At 33.0% G+C, this 23,784-nt stretch overlaps 2 protein-coding genes across 7 annotated transcripts in view; one reads left to right on the forward strand and one right to left on the reverse strand.

Moving 5' to 3' along the window:
* Nucleotides 1-2,091, reverse strand: part of Fkbp59 (FK506-binding protein 59kD) — a 172,689-nt gene extending 170,598 nt beyond the window's left edge. The window contains exon 1 of the mRNA XM_069126992.1: nucleotides 2,086-2,091. The gene's annotated coding sequence lies outside the window, so the exon portion shown is untranslated. The remainder of the gene's footprint in view (nucleotides 1-2,085) is intronic.
* Nucleotides 1-23,784, forward strand: part of LOC138186730 (uncharacterized) — a 205,949-nt gene that overhangs the window by 102,700 nt on the left and 79,465 nt on the right. For all 6 annotated transcript variants that reach the window (XM_069126862.1, XM_069126878.1, XM_069126869.1 and 3 more), the window contains one exon: nucleotides 21,882-22,102. In XM_069126862.1, the coding sequence (XP_068982963.1) occupies nucleotides 21,882-22,102 (221 nt within the window). The remainder of the gene's footprint in view (nucleotides 1-21,881; nucleotides 22,103-23,784) is intronic.

A 23,784-nucleotide genomic window follows, 5' to 3' on the forward strand; every position in this document is an offset into this window, starting at 1 on the left:
TATAACAAAGTACATAAGTATAAAATATAAATACAATTTTAGATATGGAGTCTAAGTAGAAAAATTGTTTACGAATTAAAAGTTACCGAATAACAAAATTTCTCACAAATGCATGAAAATAACAGCAACGTGTTTAATAATAACGCGACACCGATGAGTTACAAATATATTGTACATCATCACATCGTATCATAAACAAATATGATATAAGGAGGAAAAGAAATTTCAAAAGATAGCGACGGGGAATTCGCCTTTTCTTTCTTCCCTTTGCGTCGCACCTCATTTTCATGGCCACGAGGCCAGCTCGAGAGACAGCTGAGGAAATCGAAGGGCGAGCAACACCCTTCGTGATTCGGTATGCAAATTAATGCGCATTTAAATCGCCGCGCAAAATTACGTGCGTTAATCAGACGAAAAGTCGGCCAGCGAAATGCTTGTTAGCCGATATTGTTTCGGTGTCGTGGTAGGATTTCAGCGGAGATCACAATGGTTACGTGATTGTACGCGCCAAGGACAAGAGATACAAAGACGTACCACGGGGCTTTTATGGGGCTCGTTAAGACAGCTAGGTTGTTCGATATACTTACGTCCGATGAATTCGAATTCGATACTACTACGTCTCACGCGCTACGATCTATACTACTGGCCACTTCTCGTGGCTACAAGGACAGTCGCCGTTTTATTGCATAGTGCTGCTGAAACGTCGAACGTGGATATATTTTAAGGATGAGATAGGCGGGAGTATAAAATTCAATGTGTTCGGGATAGTTCGATTTGATCGATAGTTACACGAAGACGAGGTTTATGTATACGGACGCGGTCGATAAGGTTTGGATTGGTTTCACTTTGACTTTTATATCTCGATGGTGAATTTGTTTAAATATTACATCGTAACGTATCCGTCTTCTTTGGACAGAGCAAATGTGTTTATCTGTTTCTCTTAATTAAAGCAAATATACTTATTTGTTTTTTGTAATTAAAGTAGATATACTTATCCGTTTTCTCTGGTTAAAACAAATATACTTATGCAAGTCGAATGAAGATCTTCTCATGGATAGTTCCGAACCAGAAATAAGGAAGGAAAAGAGGTTTACGTACATTGTTATTGAATTCAGACCTTCACAATTTTCTTTCATTATTCTCAAATAATCGTATTAGCATAGTAACCTGGAAAAGTAATATTAATAAAGATTCGATCCTAATTTAACAAGGAAAGATCTCAGAATACAGAAATAATTTCGTTGTGTTTTTCAAGAATTAAACGTGAGCACCAAATTTGTAAAATAAAAGTTGCTTTTGATATCAATGTATAGAATTGATCGATATAGAAATTAGACAAGTTCTCATGTCGAAACAGAATTATTCATTTGTAATTCATCAGTAATATAATAATTCATCAGTTCATCGATAATCGGTTATTTGTCATCTTTCATATCTATCGAAACAAAACTCTGGCGATTCATCTTCTTAGATGGAAACATCATACGCTTGAAATAGTCGGAAACAGTCACAAACTGCTAGTTACATTCGACGATTCGCTAATGAATGCAAATCAAAAGCAATTAGATTCGACAGCCGCAAACGGTTTCCAATCATTCAAGATACATCGCGTTCGCTCGAACAAATTCGCACATGAATATTCAGCAATTTTTTACTGAAGAGAAGCTACGAATTCGTTTCCATTTAACTGTGAAATATTGTTTGTTAATGCAAGCCAAATCTCCTTTGATCAAGTTCCCGCAGAGAACTTAGGAACATCCCTTGTATGTGATTCTAGCTGTTCGTTCGTTTCATTCTGGCCACTTTTGATTCGCAAAGAGAGAAATATAATTTGTTGCGCAATTAGTACTAATAAACACGAATTTCCGCGAACGAATAGATAGTGAGAAATGTGGTAATAGAGTGGCGGTCAAATATTAAGCTTAACGGCGATTTACGATTCCCAAATGTTTAATAAAGTTTCATTTCGTTTTTGAATAGATAACGAATATCGTGTTGAAACCAAAACTCTTATGAACATGTATATATTTCCTATCTCAAGCAAAATCGTGCAATTTTGAGAGATTTTAATTCGTTATTAATCACTTGTATATCTTTGAGACATACAATTTTTACGTCATGTCTTTTTTCTTTTCTACAAGAGATATTAAGTAATATTATACGTCAAACTGAGACGACTATTTCGTTTCAAAAAATGACATTTCAGTTGATTAGATAAAGTTAGACTGCGAGCTTAAGATGCTATGTAGTTATAGATTATAGGGACGTTAGCTTCTTATAATGTGATTAATCAACGTGTTCGATTGACGACGATTGGTAGTCTTCTTCTCTTCAAACAGGACATCAATTTTTTACAAAAATCTACTTCGCATTTCTAGTGCATTTTTAAAGTATGATTAATCTTCAGTCGGGGAACAACGTTATAAGAAATGTATACCAAGATGTAATTAGTCTGTCGATTTAACTTTAATTAGCTAATCAAACTGAGTTTAATAAAATTAGAGCTGATACTATAATATCTCAAGAATATAGGGTTCTGAATATCTCGGGATAGAAATTTTAATGAGAATTTTCAATTTTATCTTGCTATTACAATTATCTATATTATGCAATTTTTATTTCTTTGTCATCATAATATAACATAATTTATATTATATTCGGCAACTTCGTTTTGCAACTTTCAATTTTTGTTTTAGTGTTCATATGTTCTACTCTTGTTGTCACTTTGATATCATTTAATTTAATATAGTGTAGTATCGTGGACGAAAGGCCTAAGAGATATCGGGCGAGATATCTGCCGACAGGCCCAACAATGTATCGTCGGTCCTTCAATCGAATAGTTTTGCGGAAAAGGCCTGCGTGATCTTGGCCACGAGCGGTTGCGGAACACGTGCGTAGTAGGGCTAAGACAAAAGCCAAAGGGATGCTAAGGGAGAAAGACGAATTAACAGTCAGTGTGAGTTGAGAAGCCAGAGAGTGTGAATCGAGAAGTTAGGGAGATAGTGTTGCTAGCGTTGTGGAGAGAGAGTGTGGTCCGCGTGAGAGAGAGCGTTGGATCCGTTGTGACGAGAGTTGCAAATTAACTATCTAGTTGTCTTAATTATAATACGTTATTGTGATTTAGTTCACGTTAAATAACCATCATTTCCTGTTTAACTAACATCTGTTTAGTGCATTTATTGTAAATAAACTAATTGTAGTAAGATTCTACAATAGGATAATACTTTATTTTAACTAAACCTGCTATTTGGAAATAATTTAGCATGTTGTATTCCCGAATCTAGCTAATGCAATAGAGAAGCGTCTTCAAAGAGAAATAAATGTCAGGAAATCCTCATCTGTTTTGCTTTCCAATCTACATTTTTATTCATATGCAAATGTAACACTTCGCACGTCAACGTTCTCATGTTAAATGACTAAGAAAGGAGAATTTCATATAAATTTGCACATTTCCTGACATGGCAGAGATCCAGAAATTCACACGAGCTGAAATCTACATTGAGAAGTCAATTCTTAATGCACTACTGTCGAATAATATTTCTGTAATTCAACTCAAATAAATTATCCAAGGATGATGGAATGGATACATACCAATTAAATTAATTTCTTTTTCAATATTTCGTTACTGAGCCTTTTGTCGTTTGATAAATATTTTATTGAATTTATTAAAAAGAGTCAATTAGCAGAATGGCAAATCTGTACAACAGTTAAATTAAATAACAGTAAGTCAAAGAGTAAAAGCAGTAGAATTGCAGAAGAGTAAATCAATAGGGTTACACAATAGAATAGTAAATCAGTGAAACAGAGGAATCGAAGGACAGTAAATCAATGGGGCAGTAAAATCACGAAATAATAAATCAAGAAAGAAATGGAACAATAAAACGGTGAAACAACAAACAAATGAAATGACAATCGTTCTATGCCTAGATTACTATGAAATACAATAGTATATATATAACAGTACTACAACAATAGTAAATCAACCATTCCAGTATGATAAAAATGAATTAAAGAATGCTATAACTGCTCTATATTTGCATTTGTTATTACTAAATTTCCTGAACTTTCCAAAAGAACAAAATGTGTCATTTTATTAACTACTATAACTACTACAATATTTACAAAGCTTCGCACGAATTTCGATACGTGTAATAGTCCATTTATTTATTCGAATGTGTCGAAAATGTGCGATAAGAGTAGCGGACACGTTCTCGCAAACTCTGCGATTTACCAAGGATCGCAAACGACATTGAAATTGGCAGCAGTGGCTCTTAAATTTGAGAATCCGGCTTTAGAACCACTTCCTGAAACGATACGATTTCGAGAGGCTGTTCAAACTCATCCTCTGAATATGGATGCACGCGCACGTATGCGACAGACATTACAAACGCAAATCCTTCGATTACTTAAATTTTTATTCCGATGCTATCTTCAATTTGTAAAACAATTCCTATTGTTCTTTCATTCGCGCAATTCACTCGTCCAACGGATTAAATAAATTTTTTAGGTGAAATAACATCGTATGATATAAATTCTTCAATACTTTAAATAAACATATAACTCTTCCCTATCGAAGTAGAACCACTCGAAACTTTCAACATTTTTCATTTCAATTGTTTCCATTTCGAGAACACACATATGTATATATCATGTGATACAACACTAGAAACCACTTAATTTTGTCGAATGAAATTTTCGTTCCCTATATATATATATATATATATATATATATATATATATATATTTATTTATTTTATATATTATATAATATATTATATATATTTATTTATTTTATATATTATATAATATATTATATATATTTATTTATTTTATATATTTATATATATATATAAATATATAAAAAAAATATATATATAAAATAGCTTAGGAGAAATGAAATAAAAAAATAGGAACGGCAGCACCTAAAGTCTATGAATTATCAGTTGTTTCTTTTACCGATGAAATAAGCAAAATGTGAAGTTGCTGTAGAGGGAGAGGGAGAGATGAAGAAGCTTCCTTAGTAAAATATACGTATTACATGCAGTATACTTTTTACTATATACGTGTATATATGTATGTTTAAAAGCGTATCATCCTGCAACACAAAAAAAAGAAAAATGACAAAAATTCTGTGAAAGAAGGTCCTTCATCGAGAGGACCAAAGAATTTCAGACAAGTGTATACAAAATTCTCAATACCCTCGAGTCTCAACAGCACTCTGAATGGCACTTTATTTTCAGCTTGCCAATTATTTTCTTCGCCAGACTGGGCTTGCACGAAAACCTTTATATGTACATACATCGAAAAGCTCGTTACGTCGCTGATTTACTATGTTTATTTCTTTCGTAAATTATTTAAATTAGTACACAAAATGTTTCCAGGCTGATCCTCGTTATTAATTAAGTTTAATTTATATTCTGCTTGGGAGAACATAAATTCGAAAAATTCTTTCATATTCTAAGTTTCATGAATAGAATTAAACTAGAATTTAGGATATTAATTTGAGTTAGATTCGATACGTATAATTATTGTGATATTACAATTAATACTATAATATTAAGCTTTACATTATCTTATATTTTTCGAAGCCTCGTATATTTTTATTTTTAGATGTAGTTAACCATACTCTTTAAAATGAATGTACTTCCAGAAATTGTTCTTATTGACGATTCTATTTGAAATTATGATGTTACGTAAATGATTGCGTGACGTTAATTTCCATATTGTCATATAGTCCTTGTTTCCTCTCCCTCTGCTTCACTTTACTATTATGGTACGTGTATAACACTTGTAGCAGTAGTTACACATGTGCAGGGATAGTTTAAATCGATTTGCAACTTATTGTGCACGTAGTAATTTGTTTTTCATACATTGCTCGCTTGGCTTGAATTTAATACAGAGTAAATAGTGGAAAAAAACAACAATATTGTCTGATCCAAAGTATATCTATTTCCTATCGTATAAATACACAAGCTGAACAATTATATTTCTGCGCTAAATATAACAATATTCTTTACAATATAATTCGTTTTATTTCTTAACAAAATTTTATTATCAGATAAAATGTAATAATTAAAAATCACACGTCAATCATTATATGTATATTGCAATATACCTAAAATCAACCTTTTATATAAGTATAACAGTATAACGACTATATCTACCTTTAAATTACTAATAATATGTAATTTAAGAATTCTTCAATGATATTGAAACACCAATCGAAGCGATATTGAGCCAATAATGCAGATTGCTCGAAAAGACTGAATATTCCTACGTTTACATTAAGTGCTAGAGAATTGCCAGTAAAATTGGTTAAAATGGTGTTCGAGTATATCGAATGAGTGGCATTATAGGACTCTCGGCTCAAACGATTTCCAGGAGTGCTTCGAATACATTCTTACGCGTGTTCTACGCGAGAAAAAGGACGCTTTTTCATCTTCCAGTGAAAGAAGCATTAAAACTACGAAGCATTGTTCGAACGGGATCACCAAGCTATTTGTCTCTGAGAGTCACGTGACAAAAGAATATGGTAGACCATGCGAGCCCCTTTTTGTTCGAGGTCTTTCCGCGTAAAATTATGATTTCCGGAGTATTATGAACAATTCTAAGACTCCACTGAAAAATATCGCCGATTTTTAATGGAACGTCTTAGTTCTTACAGGTTTTTAGGCGAAATAATTCAGAGTTCCGCTTACACCCAGTTTATTTGATGAGATATCAATTTTTTAGCTTTTTCTCGTTTAGATTAGCTTCCGTTTCTAAGGATTTTCAAACTTTATAGTTCGCAGTTTCTGTGAAAGAGAGTTGCACATTTTCACTCGTAGAATTACTTTCCAACGATACCTAATTTAGGACGGTAGAACTTGTTACAAAAAGAAAGCAATATTGAATATGCATGTAGTTAGTTTTTATTATTAACGACCACATATATTATATATGTATTTATAACCATTTACACTCGGACAGTTTTTTAATACGGTCAACTTCGGTACATGTTTATAATTAAAACCTTTGTTATACAGAACTTTGTTGCGGAAATAAAAAGATTATTAGTTCCTGTAAATTTATTTGCGAACATAGTAGCTTTTTCTTTTTCCTCTCTTTTCATCCGTGAAAACAAAATCAAATAATAATTTTCATATTATCGATATCGTCGTAGAAGAGTCAGTGAAGCATAAAGAATTGAAATTCTGATATTATTAAAATCCACTTTTAGATATTAATTAATCCGGAGCGAGTGAGTACTAAATGCTTCTAATCGATAAAATTAATAAGATTTAACCGATAAAAGTAGTTACAGGGTGTTAGTAATTTTTTCTAGGCTAATGTCGGTTTTAAGCAAAACATATTTGTTTATTAAAAAGGTCGTTTTAAAAAAGAAGTAATACAAATATCGAATTTTAATTTGTTTAGGCAAGTAGATATTTTGAAATGAAAGAAAATGTCGTTATTATCGATGCTGAATACGAAAATGAAACATAGAAGTTAAACATAATATATTAATACACACATTTAATACGCTTTACTATTACGAAATCGTGTAACTAAATAGCAAACAACTCCACCTACAGGAAGTATTTGGATTAAAGTTCAGTAGTTTATAACTACATTAATTATATTTTTAATCCGTATAAAACGGATTTTACTTTCTAACTCGAATATTTGCGTTTGAAAAACAAAGAGACATTTGTATACTTGACTATAGGCGTTCGGTGAAAAATGTCTATTTTTCGATAAAAATCAGACACGAAAAACTTGGATAAGAAGTTCAGATAAAGACATTCATAGAAATAATATTAATGAAGTAACGGTTTAATCGCACAATGTAATTATTACTTCACTTTTCCCCGTTTACGTTTAACGATCTTTATGTCATTCTACCTGTTGTTTCTTTTTCTACTGCGTTTATGTATGATTTTTAGACGTCCTTTAACAATATTTTTTACGTTACATCTGCTAAAAGATCGCGGTGAATATGTTCGGCGTAATAAACTCACAAACAACGAAGCATATGATGTTTTTGTCGACGTGCTGATTGTTGAAACAGAAATATACGATTACGCGACGCTTGCTAGCGCGTATTCTACGAGATCGTTAACGAACTGAAACACGATGATTTCGCGTACGTTCATGCATAAAGTTAAATTTTTAATTCGGTCAACCAATGAACCAATCGTGTCTGCCAAGTTAAACTTTCCGAATTTTATATAACTACCATATAACAATTCGGTTGTTCCTACTATCTATAAATGTCTATTTTTTCTTTCATACTTGCACAATATTATGATCCAGTTTAATAAATTGACTCAAAATAGAATATTAAGACATACATTTTCTTTCAAAAATATTAAAACGCATAATCTCGTAGAAATCGCGATAATTGGTTTGGATTGTTAAAATTGTTGATGGATCAAAATTGTATATTCTTAAAAGGCAATGATGGGTATAAAATATAGCTGTGGCAAAAATTTGTAAGAGATAAAAATGTTAGAGAAATGATTCATATTAGCGTGCAATTAACGTACGATTGAATTAGCACGAAATTAAAAGACAATATTAGCATGCGAAAGAAACAATACATATAAGGTTGCTGTTAAAATTATCATAAAAAATTTTCCCAGGGAAGAGAATTTCGACGCAATAGCGAAAATAAATCCTAATTTGCGAAATTGTACTAAAGTTCGCCAATTTCGTAACAAACTTCAAGCGTAAAAAAATTTCAAAGCGAGAGAATACCGTAGGGGGGAAAGAGTTTTTCTCACCCCGTTTCCACTTTGATACGCGTCATTTAACAATGGAGTGAAAGCAAAAAGTTCGGGTATGTTACAATGCGATTGTTCGAGGAATGCCAATTTTTCGGCGAACGATTTCAGCCTTTGTTGCACGTTTCCGAAAATAAAGCCGAAATACTGCAACATTGTTCTAACATATCCTTTTCACCAACATCATTCAATCTTCGTGTACGGTGCAAACACACAAGTTCAAATATTTTCCAAATCGTGATGTTTTCTTTTCTTTCTCTTTTTTAATAACATTTCGAATACACGCGAGAAATCTACTATATTAAAAGAGAAGATAGATGAAGTATAGTAAATGTAATGAAACATATTAAATTAATGAGACAACGTGAAATCCATCAAAGAAAATTAATTTAGAATACATCCAAATTAATGGAGCAAAACTTTCTCAGTTTTAATAACGTGGTTATTACATAACACCTCAAAATATTAAACTCAGAGTACGTAAAATGTTGCGAAAAATTGCGTCTAAATGAATAATTGCATCTAAATGAAAGATGAAAAAGTAGATAACAATAGTTTTCAATGCGGAGATGATTAATCATTTCGTTATACAATTGGTATTTCTTGTGTTTGTTACGGACGTTAATTCTCGCGCAGATAATAATTTATTTGTTTTTAATTTAATTAATCGATAAAAAGTGAATAAACTTAATATTCAGAATTGTAATAATATTAAAATTGTAATAGAATATTTTGTATCGCATTTTAAACAAGCAGCTTATAACATACAATTTAAAAGAAAATCCATAACTAATTCCACCGAGTCAACAACGTTAATGCCGTTATTAACAAGAAAGGTCAAAATACTTGATACTATTGATAATAATTCAGCAAAAAGCTCAACTATTATGTTCTAATAAAATTCTCATTAACAAACACTTATTGATAGTCGATCAGCAAAATATCTCGCATCACCGATTCTCGAAATGCGACATGAAACAGCCACGCAAGATTAATCACAAATATAATACCATACGCTGTCGCAACATACACAGCAAATCAATAACATTTACACACGTGATTACATACAATAGGTGCACATACACTTTATATGATTATCAATAACGCTAGAACATGTCCATATTTCCATATTACGATCGGTAAATGCCAAAATATCGCTTCGATATCACCGTAATGTAACATTTCTACGTTAAAATGGTCTATTCGTGGGCGAAATGCAGCTATGCCTGACGGGATCAGCTGGCAAACAGTTGTAAATCAGTTAGCAAACAGTTTCCATCAGTAATGCAGTCCTGTGCTGGAATTGGGTCAAGAATAAATGTGGCAAGAGTTAGCCACGGAATTAACAGACCTAGGACCCGATAACCTTAACAAAGATCCACCATTCTAACGCTCGTTTCATCGTATACCATGGCGTCGGTCAACAACGGTTGTTCTTCGGACCGCAGTCGAATCTATGTTTTCGTTATTACGTTTCGACGGTTAACCGCGATCTGCGGGCTGCCGTGAAGTCGCAATTAAGACGGCGTTGCCTTAAATGCACGTGTACCAACATTTCCAGGCAAGTGTCCGAGGAGAGCTTTAAATGTGAAGTGCCACTGTAAAGTGCACCACGTACCAGGAAATGTTTTAGATCGTCTTGGTAAAGCGTAGCTTGAACGAGCGACATGATTCATTAATATTTATTTGGTCCTCGGTGTGTTACGCTTATAATTACACCGAGGATATTTATGCATGTTAAACGCGCAAAAAGCATTTATACGCATGAAATATGTAAATATACACGAAAACCTGCAAAATGTGTTTCAACAATATGTTTGATAGAAGTTTGATGTATTATCGACGATATGATGTATGATAGTGGATATTTAACAATACTTTGAACTATGGCAATTATCATAGTTTATTGTGATCTAAAACGTTACAAACACTTTACTTAAATTTGTTTAATTGATGAAATTTACATGCGAGATATATATGTTTGTCTACTTTGTAGGATATTCGCTTTTAAGATGCTTACGAAAACTTTTAATTTTTATTCATATGACTTGATTCGATATTCAATTCGGACGTAAAAACTTTCGAGGTGTGCCGCCCTATAGGAACAAATTTAAGCCGAAGTTTCTTTGCTCTTCGGCGCAACTTTAGTTAGTTTATGCTGACACTAGAATTTTAGAATAGTAGATTGTGATCTGGGTTTTCTCTTATGAAACTTCTGAGATCAAAGGGTTTTATGTTGTAGTTCAATTCAGAGTTTCGTAAAGTGTCTATGGAAACTTTATAAAACTTGGTAAATAAAGAGCTAACATTTTACAACATTCTTATCGAATACCTCCAACTTTAAAAAATAAATTATTATAATTTCAATAATTAGTCTACTATTTTACTTATTTTAATACTAACTAGCATATTGTAAGAGTATCGAGTTACAGGCAAGTTGTTCAAAAATATAAATTAATAGAAATTGTACTTAAAAATAAGATAGAAATAAAACAATAATAAGTTTTTGAACAGCATAATGCACAAATGAAGATAATTGTCGAAACGAGACCTTGTTGAAAAATGACATTTATTATGCAACAACATAATAATTCCTATCTATGGATTGTTTCATGTCGACTTAAAAATTTAATGTATAAAATAGGAAATAATATTACTACAGAATGGTTTGATATTCTATTCTTCCTGGATGTTAAGTTGTATGCCACAGATTTACAGTCTTCGGTTAAAGCGTTAACCATTTTTTCAGTATCATTACCAGTTTATAAAATACAACGAGAACTTACAGGACATCGTTACGTAAAATTCTTATTGCATTTATACTCACGAAGAATCTCCTTTTAAAATCGAATCTAACTTTCCGCTGTAAATAAGAAATTAAATTGTCCCGATATTAACTTACCAAACAATATTTTCAAAGGGATATTCAAAACACGTTCTCTCAAGGCGCTCCGCGTTTAAGAAGTAAGCCGAAGCGGCACAAAAATTTTGCTTGATTGCGTTTCCATCATGAATGTTAAAAGCTTTCACGTTTTATTCTTTTTCCAGTGCTACACGATCCAGAATCGAAAATTAAATTTCCTATTCAAAATGGTAGCTCACCACGTGTAAAAGATTGTCTCTAAAACTAAGTAAAGTGTTCGCTAAATTCATTACGAATGTTATTATAGGTGCCAAATAATCTTTTCGATCAACGTTGAAAGATATTGCAACGTACTATTCTATTTTCTTTACCGTCGAATATTGGAAAAGTTTTTTATGTTTATCGCATATTGTTGATGGATTTATGGTTTTATACAGATCACATTTTTCTTTTTTTTTTTTTTTGTATATTGGCGGACATATCGCGTTTGAAACTTGAAGTGAAAAATCTATCTCGCAGGAAACTTTCACACACCATTGTATGATTGTGGAAACGTGGCAGAACAATAAAAAAAGAAATTCGCGTAACTGAAGTTTCAAAAAGTGATCAATTTGCTTTATCGATGTCGCGAATAACTTTAGAATTTTATATATATATACCTAAAGTATATTGAAAGTAACAAGGGAGGATCTATTAGAAGAATCTTAGGAGTCTTAAGAATTTTAAAACTTTAATTTTATAACCAAATTGCTTTGTGTTGGAAATATTTTATTCGATCAATATTAAATGATTGCAATTTTTACAGTACAATTAAAAACTACATTGGTGATAAAAATATTTCATGGTGTATTTCATTTAAAAGAAACTTCCCTGCATGTGGTTTGATATGTGATTTATTTATACTGCTGACTCTGTAGAGATTAGAGAGTTCGCATGTCTATACTACTATAAATATTCATACACTTCACAAAGATCATCAAAATATTCGAAAAATTATTTCTTATATTAATACACCACAATATTTAGTGAGTCCATCTATAATATTGGTTCTATGTTTAAGATTACTAACTATTTACACCATATATTAATTTTTCACTAAATATGTACTTGCAATAAATCTCTTATAACTTCTATATACATTTTCGAATTGGTTTCAAATTTTACTATTATGATCACTATAATCGTGTCTCATTACAGCGTTAACGAAATTTTAAAAAGATTTCTATAATGCATATAATATAATATATTAATATAAATCTTTCGTGGTAAGTGTTCGAATAATTTTGTGAGCCACTCTATGTGTATGCTACAATATTCTCGCCGATCGATGCACGCGATGAAGTTTTCCCATGAAGCATGAAATCTCTGGCTTCGCCCAATCAGATGCATAGCTCGGTTCGACGAAAACGGCGATCGCCAAATCGGCCTTAAGTGAAACGGAAGTTTCGAGGCCTTTGGCCAATTTACGCGGTTCCCTTCTATACTCGAAAAGCTTGCAGTTAGGGTGAAAATAAAGCTAGGTTTTATGGTAAAGAAGTCGATATCCTCGTTTATCCGGCCACTCGTCGTTCGATTTACGAGGAAAGCGTAAAGCTCTCGCGTAAAATAACGCTGGTTGTTTATCGACAATGACGCAACGCGATTAACGGAACCACCATGTGGTATTTCGGAATATTTACGCCGGTTTTTGAAAAACGGACTTGCGGTTTATTCAAATAACTACGATTCATTCATAGACTGTTTGTTGAACGACTGTTATATTTTTTAATGAACGTTAATGCTGCCTCTTTTACCAGTATTCGAATTTTGTAGTTCAAAAACTTTTACCATACAGTTCATAGTAGCAGAACCTCGTTTATCCAAACAGATCGGAAAATAAGTTCGGATAACCAAATAGCTCCGATAATTAAAAGAGGTTCGTTAGATGGCTATACTTTCCAGCTCTTGTTATTAGTTGAAATACACATATCAGGAATTAGGTGTAAAAATTTCAGTTGCTTTTTCTTTGACACGTAGGATCTGTTTGAATATAACAAATAAATGCATATGTTGGTATACTCATAAGAACAGATTTATCAGTTCGAATTTAGAATGCCCCAGCCCATTTTCAGCAGGTACCACTGCAACTCGATTTATTAGTGGTTGAACTGTGTTTACTCCAGTGCGGTCTCTGGTGGTTCCAGATCCACATAAACAGTACACAAGTTTAACATGTTTCCAACTGTACCAAAATCATTGTTGCTCATTCTGCGTGTACGTACTAAGGCATTAAACTACTAGCTTCTCCGCGCTGAAAAACAAAGATCCGTGTGGCTTAGACGTTAAGCTGAGTTTACGTTAAGTCCAGTTCAGGACTAATCTGGATCAAGCGACTACATTTCAGTGTCTCGACTGGCAATTGGCCAATGTCTACATTATTCACAAAGTGACAATTCCAGTCTTTTGTGAAAATGGTAGACTGCAATGGTAATAGATTTACACAAAAACCGGACGGGACAATACATGTACGCACAACGGACAACGCATATAATAAATATGCTTATTTATATTTATATATCTATATATATATGATACATATAAAAGATATGCTTCAAATTATATCGTGTTTGGTCTTGTTTTAATCACAAAAACCTCAAAATTACATCGGTAGAAATTATGTTAAATGAAGATTGAAAATAAAGAAAGAATTCCGTTGCTGCATTAACATTATCTAAGCAATATGTTTCTTTTCATTAAACCTTCTCTTTCACTAGCACTGTCTTTTTCTAAGTATGACAAAGTGGCGGGTCGTATCTATTACACACAATCGAGTCATGTACACGATAATTCATCGCCGAAGTGTCCCGATTTTCGATCAGTTATGCAGAAAATACATTATCTTCTGAATGCATGAATCGCTGAAGATGAAATTTCATACTTTGAGTTCGCCTTCTTCCCATGAAGTCTCCTAAATCTCGTCGGCTATCGATGCCATTAAGAAAATCCATCCATAAATTCATACAGAGATTACCAAAGAAATAATAGCGTGCACCCATTGATGTTTAACATAACCGTGTAATCAGTTATCGCTGACATAAAATCCGTCATTCAAATAACACTAATATTATTACACATATCATACGTGCAGTGATATACCTAGTATACTTAGTCGACAATGTTCGGGATACATGCAATAGATAAGTGATAATGTTCTATACTAAACGTAACGTAAATCTAGTTGGGTAACCCACCGACCCATTGTAAACTATCGTACGATGCAGGAAACCGTGTTTCATCTACAAATCGAACGTAGTTTTGTACTGCATTACTTTACCTAGGGTGATATACGTACGTACAGGGTATCCCAGTTAAATCGATCTCAGCAAACATCTCCGAAACTATTTATGATACCAGAAAATGTATCGCACAAAAGTTCTTTGATGGATATACGAAGGCCAACTTCATTTTTTTCATGGAACCTTTGTATTTGTTTATCTTGTTTTTCATACGATAGGTTTCACAAAATAATTGTTTAAAAATCTGCTGAGTAATCACTTTGCTCAATACAAATAACTCAATAACATTCTACAGGGGATGTCAAGATTAATGTATAAAAAATTATCTGGTTCTATAAAAAAATAACTCTGAGCTTCATATAAATCGCTTCTCTGCCAAATCGATTAACCCCACACAAAAACATAAAGCAGGAAAATTTAGTGAAATTATATAAGATAAGCAACAATGAAACGCGTTTGCAGTAAAATTCCGAAAATTTCAAAAGGTAAAGTTAAACACTCCATTGTTCTGTGAACAATTCATATATATCCTCTACATATGAACAAAAAGGTACTGACAACATGTTAAGCTCTTTCCGAAATCATTTAACTCTTGTTCGGAATATTTCACACAGCATCCTGAATAGTTTCAAAGACATACGTTTTAAATGGGACACCCTGTATGTACTACATATCTTTCCCTGCACGTACATGTCTTGCATTGCATTTACTCATTGTCCAACGAACACCTAACTACAAGCTCACTCTTCGTGAAGCTTTCAACCTAGTGAAACTCTTGCTAGAAACAACAGAACGCCCGATGCGCGTTACACACGCTCGTCTCTGCCAAAGACAATCACAGTCTCGTCTCATGTCGCGGATTTTCATTCTGAGAACAACCAAGCATCGATGCGCAACCAAGTCGTGGACAATGTTGTCCAGGCAACGACTCGCTGCCGCTGCAAAAAGAAGTGATGGATGCCGAGGTTCTGTTTAGAATCCACCTAAACGTGCTGTCTGCAGATCCGACGTCCATTGTTCTTTGCAGATACAGCCTGGCGATTATGAAGGCTCGCTTTAACACGTGCCGTGAACACTCGGTTCACACACTGTTTTCAAAGGGTTCTCACTTTTTGCTAGAGGCATCCCCAGATACATATATTTTGGAAGAGGGAATTTGGAATTTTGTACAGTTTAAATGTTAACTGCTGTACAGTAGCTATAGAAAGTACATTTGTTCTGACTGTAAAAACGTATTTGTATTTATTATAGCATATGTATTTATTAATATGCATCACTGAATTTATTATAGCATTTATATACTTATCAATTAGACGTGTCTGTAACAACTTTCGTATAATTTAGTAATAATTTGATATGATTCAAAATATTTTCGTACATTTCCCAGTTTCTTTGCTTTGATTTGCTTATTTTCTTGGACCTATCCCGTTGGACATGTATTAGGTTGTCCGGAAAGTGTATTTCTTTTACAGACACGACTTTTACAACGATGCATCTTTATACAAACATGAAACCAAATATATCAAACGTTGTGATCTTTATCTTGATAGAACAAAATGGATCATATGTAATTCGATAAAATAATATAAAACGAAAAATGTTGTGCATCCATTATTTCCTTATAAAACGAAAGAAACTTTTCGGACGATCTAATATTTACTATAGCTCATATGAAACGCAAAAATAAGTTTCCTTGCGGTGTCCCTCGTGATATTTATTAGATATTACGTATACATTGAAATCATAATAATATTTATTTTATATTCGTATATCATATTTTACGTCTGTTACAAGCAGATTCTTTGGCACAGCGGATTATTGATTTACTTAGCATACCTTTTCTTACCTTAAGGATAGTTATTCTAACCTTATAGTATACATTAAACGCAAATGTTGTATACACAATAATAATAATATTATTACAAATTGAAACTGAGAAAAATTCAATTGCATTCTTTCGTCTACATCGAATAAAATATTATTCTCTATACGATGTTTATAGAGATTTTACACACATATTATCATTTAATTTTCCTTTCACAAACGTTTCATAAATCATAAATCTTGTCTTATCCTCGTTCTAAATATATTATGAATTGCATGATTTATGAACGATGTATATAAAAATAAAATTAAATAATATTAATTATAATTAACATCACAGCCATTAAACGATAACTTTATCTCAGTTCTGTCTTGATCGCTAAAAAATCAAGGATAATCTAAAAAATCACACCTGAAATAAACATCACGTTTTTCCACAACTTAATCTTTAGCATTAACTCAGGATAATCTTTCATCTCGTCAATTTCAGAAGGCTTCGTCGCGCCGTCAAACCTCTTGGATTTAATGTCGTATTAAAGGCAACGGTGTGTCCTCACCTCGTATCGAGTCAACTCTCTGACGACTTTCATAAAGCTTAACGTGAATCAACGCGACGCGATTTCTCGTGTGCCGTTCGGGGATTAATAATCCCTCGATCACACGCGCGCGACACATCGAATTCGAGCATTTTGAATCTGTTTGAACATTCGAATGCAGGACATCGTGGTTCGCGTAATCTGTAAAGCACATATATATTTTTATACATGTATATTTTGGAATAGCATCGAATGAGAAATTTTCCTGAAGTTTCTATACGCTCCTGTGCGCGTTCATATGTTTGTAGATTGTGGAACGAAGCTGTTCTACAAATATAGTTTTCTACAGTTGTTGTATAGATATATTTTTAACTTTTCACCGAGGTAATTGAGTATATACGATCGTAACAGTTTTAGTATCAAATAAGTGACACTAAGTACGTGTGCATGGATGGACCGAACGCTTCAGATTCGGATGTGAAAAAGGAAGTATGATAATTGATGGTGTTAGGACTGACGCGATTAAATTTATTTTAAGAAAGTGTACGGTGTTTGCCTGAAGCGAGTGAAAAAGATTATAAAATAGAGGAAAAGAACATTTTTGAACGACACTCTTCGTTCTAGGCTCTGCATTGCGTTTCGTTGCGTTGCATTACACTCTTATTCTGTAACATATTTAATGATAGTTTTATTTTTACATTGAAATCACTTCTAAAGGTATTATAATAAATATTTTTGCAATAATAGTTACAGTGGAACTTCGTTGTAATTACTCGTGAAAAAGATCTTCATATTTTACCTATTTTAGCCTCCCAGGGTGGTTCTTTTACAGTTACTTTCTTAATCAATGTGTAATGAGCAAAGATTGTCCACGACTGGAAACTCAGTATCCTACTTACGATCTTATCAACGCTGTGTTCATGAAAACCTACAGCTTTCTCCTGGGGTACAGTATTCTCTATACGAACAAAGCAAACAGTTCTTCGCAATCACTTTTCAACCTGCAATGAACTAAATAGCATAGATGTTTTCCCTTAGTGTGGAAGTAGAATGGTGAAGTAAAAATCCCATTTTTAAAATGTTAGAAAATCATGCAGACTTGCCACAGGAAATTTGCTATAGGGAAATTGAAAAAAGGAAGAACGTTTTAAGTTCATGAGCGAAAAAATTGCGAGACACACAGTCTTGTTGTGGGCAATCGAGATCTCCTCCGAAGCATGAAACCAGCTTTTGCAGCAGTTTCCTTCGAACACGGACGAAATTTCTGCAGTGTTTCTATTTAAAGCCACTGTGTAAGTAAAATATTACGCCAGCTGCATGAAACAGGAATAAGGAAAATAAGGATAACGAAAGATTCTGCTAAAGTTAATTACCTACCCTTTTCCGTTTGCGATTATTTGCATAAATAACAGGATTATTTTTCATATCTATTATCTTCGAAATTAAGATATAATTATCATGAGGTTGAATTTGCTTAAGATATAACAATATAATAATTCAACAATATATATAAGTGAACGTTCTACGAAAAGAATTAATGACACTTCAAACTCCACCGGATATGGATAAATCAAAATTTTTATTTTCGGGCATTAATTATCGAACTCAGTGTACTTGTTATTTCTTTAGAATATTATTTCTTGCCTTTTTAAGACACACAGTCGGTGTTAAATAGGCATATGTTTTGTTAAAGTAAAGACTGATCATTCCATAATTATGTTATCGTTAATTTCGCATATTATTGATCTACGATCTACATTGACGTTATCTGGCTTGATGATTTCAATTTTCATTTGGCGAATAGTGTATAATTTTGTAGATTCAATGAGTGAAATGAGACGTAAAATTAGAAATATTATATCGCGAAAGTCTATTTTGTTCCGAATTTGTTGCGCGTATATTGCGATAACTAAAGTTTCTCAATTCGCGTTTAACGTGCAGCTTAAAGTTCCTTTGACTGGGAGCAAGAGAAAATCCAAGTTCTGCACCCGCGCTCGCTTCTGAACACGTTTTATTATACGGCAAATGAACGAGTTTCCATAACACGAATGATGGTATCGCATTTCCTAACGAATTCCGTTGAAACTTAAGCAGTTAATATACCACAGACTCTGCAAAACCCAGACGATATTAGAAATTAAAAAAAGTACGTAAATTGTCCTCGAAAATGTTCAATTTTAAATTCGATTCTGTTCTCGATAAGTTAAATTCTGTTCATAATGTTAGAACATGAATTTAAGCTTTAAAGTGAATCTGTTTTTTTTTTCATTGCCACTGAATATTAATCGTTAATGTAAAGAATTACAATTTTTTATGGATTCATTTTATATCTGAAACTTTGAATAGTCTTCCTGACGCAGGTTAAAATGTTTTCACAAACTCGCGATTTGAATTTATACTGTATCAAAATACAAATGCGATTGTTTGTTTTCATTATTTCTGAATTTTACTCACTAATTTAAATTTATATAAAATTTTCGTGCGTTCATTTAAAATTTGAAAATCGAGATGTTTCTCTGGTGGTGTGTAGTACTATATACATATCAAATTGTAATCGAATGTTAAAATTACATTTCAAATGCGAAATTATTATTCGATACCTAAAAGTGTTCAAAATGTTATGCAATGTGAAAATGTACACAGTTTATGATCAGTTCCTTTCTACTGTATATTTTTAAACGCTAATATTACATAAACCAGTCCATTGAAAATATCGAAGATTCTATGTAACATTATTGAATCACTGTAACGCAGTGAAACATGAAAAAATTGACGTAATCCGCGCACACAATAAAGAAACTAGGAAACCATCAAGTGCACACACTTTATTGATAGAGAGATCGATACTTCAAATATAGCCAAGCGCGTTTTACTCATATTATTACGTCACCTTATGTGATTGTACAGTTAATTAGGTCGTTCAATTAATTTTTCATCTTGCAATCGATGGAAAAAGCGAGAAGTTAATCGTCAAAATTGATCAATCTATTTCGCTGATTAAGTTGTTCTATTCCCTCAGTTGCCATTTGAGAGTTGATTTAGCTAACAACTGGAAAACAAATATAGCGCAATAGGTTGTTTTTTTTATAAACATAATACAGTAAATATAAAAATACAGTACAATAAGTTAGACTTATTTAAGTTTACATTCTTCTTCAAAAGTCTTAGGACGTGTCTTATTTTTTGATAAAACTTGGATACTCGGTGTAAAATTATTAACAATTTTACTAATTATTTCAGTAAAATTATTAATGTAATACATAGTAATGTATACTTTCTTTATCGTATAGAGTATCAAATTATAAATAAGCTATCGGAACATAATTTACGCACTGTCTTTCTTAATTTTGAAGTAAACGTAATAACAGTATTAAGAGTTTTGGCCAATGATTATCTATAATCTGTGATTGTTGATCCATGATCTTACGATACATAAGTTTTAAAATATTTTGTCTCATTCAGAAAACTTAAAAAATGTCACATAGTTAGAGCTGGACGTTTCAGCCTTCGAAATAGTCAAACGCAATTCGTTTGTTTAGCCCCTTCGTCCTTCCGTGGTTGTTTAATAAATTAATTATTACTAACAGATTTTGATAATGGCCAGGAGCTAATAGAAACAGAGCACTGCTTCAAGTTATAATGCGTTCAATTAATAGTCCTCTCATGAAATTAGGTCGACCGCGACGGGTTAAAGCAATTTAATTGTTCTCGCCAACTATCGAGGAGAAGTCACTTTTCGCCAAAACGTGACCACTCATCCAAACCCCCGAAGGCTTATTAATGATAACACTAACAAGCGGCAACGGTCAATTCGAGTGAAAGCTTCGAAAAGATTCGTGGAGAGCTGGCACTACCCGATTCGTTATAGTAAACGACATTCTTCTTGACAGTTCTTCTTCAACTTTCGTTTGATAAAATTCGAATTGCTGTCAGTTGCTGATTTGTTAATTGGAGATGTTTCAAAACCAATGGTATCGGATTAGATTAATTATTGGGTTAATAAAACCTCATAGACGTCTATCAAGTGAAAACTCACTTAGTACACGTTTGTCTGGCAGATTTTAATCGTTATATTAAGTATTAAAAGCGAGAATAAGATAAAAAAATGAAAAAAGATAAAAAAGCTGGTTTTTATTTAAAAATGTATTAAAAAGAAGGAAATAGTTGTCCTAATTAGATATTATTAAGTAATCGACTTTAATAACAATATATGGGGAAACTTGTATTTGTTGAGCACACACGGTAACCATATAACAAGGTATCACTCAATTGTTGAAGTCGTATTACTAAAAATAAAAACCTGGAGGGCTTGCATTAGTTTAGTTCTTTCAGGTTTCCAGAATTTTAACAGTTTCAACGATTCTCTACTTGATTACATAAATCTCGGATTCGTGACTTAAGCCAAATATTCTCCCATTTTCACCTCGTAATCATAAGAGAATTGCCTTGCTCGCCTTCATTAGAAATTTCTTCGTCCAAAAAGCTTATTCAAGAGAACAGAGGAGAAAAATTTTAGTTTTCGAGCTGTACGCATACAAAATTCCATCTAGACAGACAAACGGAAAAGTAATCTAAATAAAGGCCATTAAAAAATTAAAAGATTTGAAAATTTGTTCAGGTGGATCGTGCGGAGAACGAGGAGGGCCAGGGAGGGGGTGGTCTGTCGACGTTTTCGGCGGGCTGCAGCGGTGCTTCCGGTTCGAGGATGGGCCCAGGGCCCGACTCCGGTAGCAGTGCTCCCTCTTCTGTTCCCCACTCATTGGCGACCTCGAGGGACGACGAAGACGACGAAGACGAAGAAAGCAGCGGGCGACGTTCCAATGGCCACACAGGAACGCGGTGAGTCACTTCGATTCTTTTTCTCCTTATTTTACGGTTTTAATCGGTGTTTCCCTTGGAACGATCCTCCCTACCAAACACCGCACGCTTCCTTGTACGTCGAGCGACGAAGCTCTAAGATCAAGAGCACGTCCTCGTTTTAGAGTTCTATCGAGGATCGTTGGCTGAATTGTCAGCCAAGATTGCGTGGACTCGATGTGTATATTCGGATTGTAGATCGATTATACGGGTTGGTCTATGATTTCTCCAGAATTCGTAACATCGATGATGGACTTCTTGTGGCACTGATGATTGATTTCTTCGAATAGTTGGCTGGATTTGTATGTTTCCTCTCGTTCGCAAAAAATTCATCAATATCGTAATTGTTAGAAACATTGTTCATTAATTTGGATCATTTTGTATCATCATGTAACTCATAATGCGTTTTTCTGATCCTGTTGCGGTCTTTGAATCTTTGCCTGTTCTATCGTGTATTTTGATTGTTGAGAAATTTCGTAATTTTGGGAAAGAAAAGAGTATTTTAAGTATCCTTAAGAAAAAGGAATCAAGCACGGGGAAAATTGTCATGCAGTTACATTTTTTAGATTATGGAGAGGAAAACTTGTATTTTCTTATATTGCACTTAGTACGAAAAAATTTCGTTCTGCTTCAAGAATAATTATTATGTAATCTAATAATCTTAAATCGAACTGTAAGAACAAAACTTATTTTCAGAATTCTATTTAACAATGGAACATATAAAACACATCGATTCAATAATTACCGAAAATTTCTTTTTAAAGTAATATAGTTATGCAAAATTACGAATTATTAAAGCGATTCTCGTAACCAGAAAATTCACAAACCTATCAAAGGAACAGGAGTGATAGTTCTCGTTATGAATATCTGTCGCTGAAAAATAATTTCCGCAGCAAGACCGCAGCAAGATTTCACTATTTTCTCATCTATCTTCTTTCTATATGCCTCCGCTTTCTTCTTCCGCCTTCCGGGAAATGTTCAAATTTAAAGAAAGATATGGCAAAAGTGAATTTTGCCTGGGAAACGCGCGCCGAATTATTCGTGGCAACACTTGGGCGATAATCCGTACGAAGCATAGAACCCACGAGAATTTTAATTCGACACGTTGCGACCAACAGACCAATTCCAGTGGAAAATGAATTCGAGTGAAACGAGGATGGTGGCAGGAAAATACTTCGCGAATGATGGAAACGAAGGGTACGCAGATTAGAATTTTATTTCGTTCTGCGAGGGTTTTTAGATATAGAAATTCTAGATGCTAGAAGTTCGCTTTTTTATAAATTTCGGAAATATTTTCGGTAATAAAATTATTCTGGAAAAGTAGTGTTCGATATTCACATTGAATTACTGCGATATGTTCCAAATATGCAAAAAATATGTTACTTTTCGTGCAGATATTAGTTTCGGAAGATATAAGCAAGACCTATAGAATAAAGTGTTTTTTAATAAAATAAATGGACTAATTAACAGTCCAATGTTTGATAGCTTTACTATAAACTTCACTATTTGTTATATTACAATGGCGTTTTCAATTCAAAATTTATTAATTCAAAGTAAACTCCATCAATTAGAGAATAAGATCATATTAATTTGTGAACACTTTAATTAAAATTAATTTCAATCTGAAAAAGTATAATTGGAAACAAAATTGTTAATATGATGTT

The sequence above is a fragment of the Bombus flavifrons genome, chromosome 2, assembly GCF_040668555.2.
Source record: "Bombus flavifrons isolate JBK064 chromosome 2, iyBomFlav1_principal, whole genome shotgun sequence".
NCBI classification, from domain to species: domain Eukaryota; kingdom Metazoa; phylum Arthropoda; class Insecta; order Hymenoptera; family Apidae; genus Bombus; species Bombus flavifrons.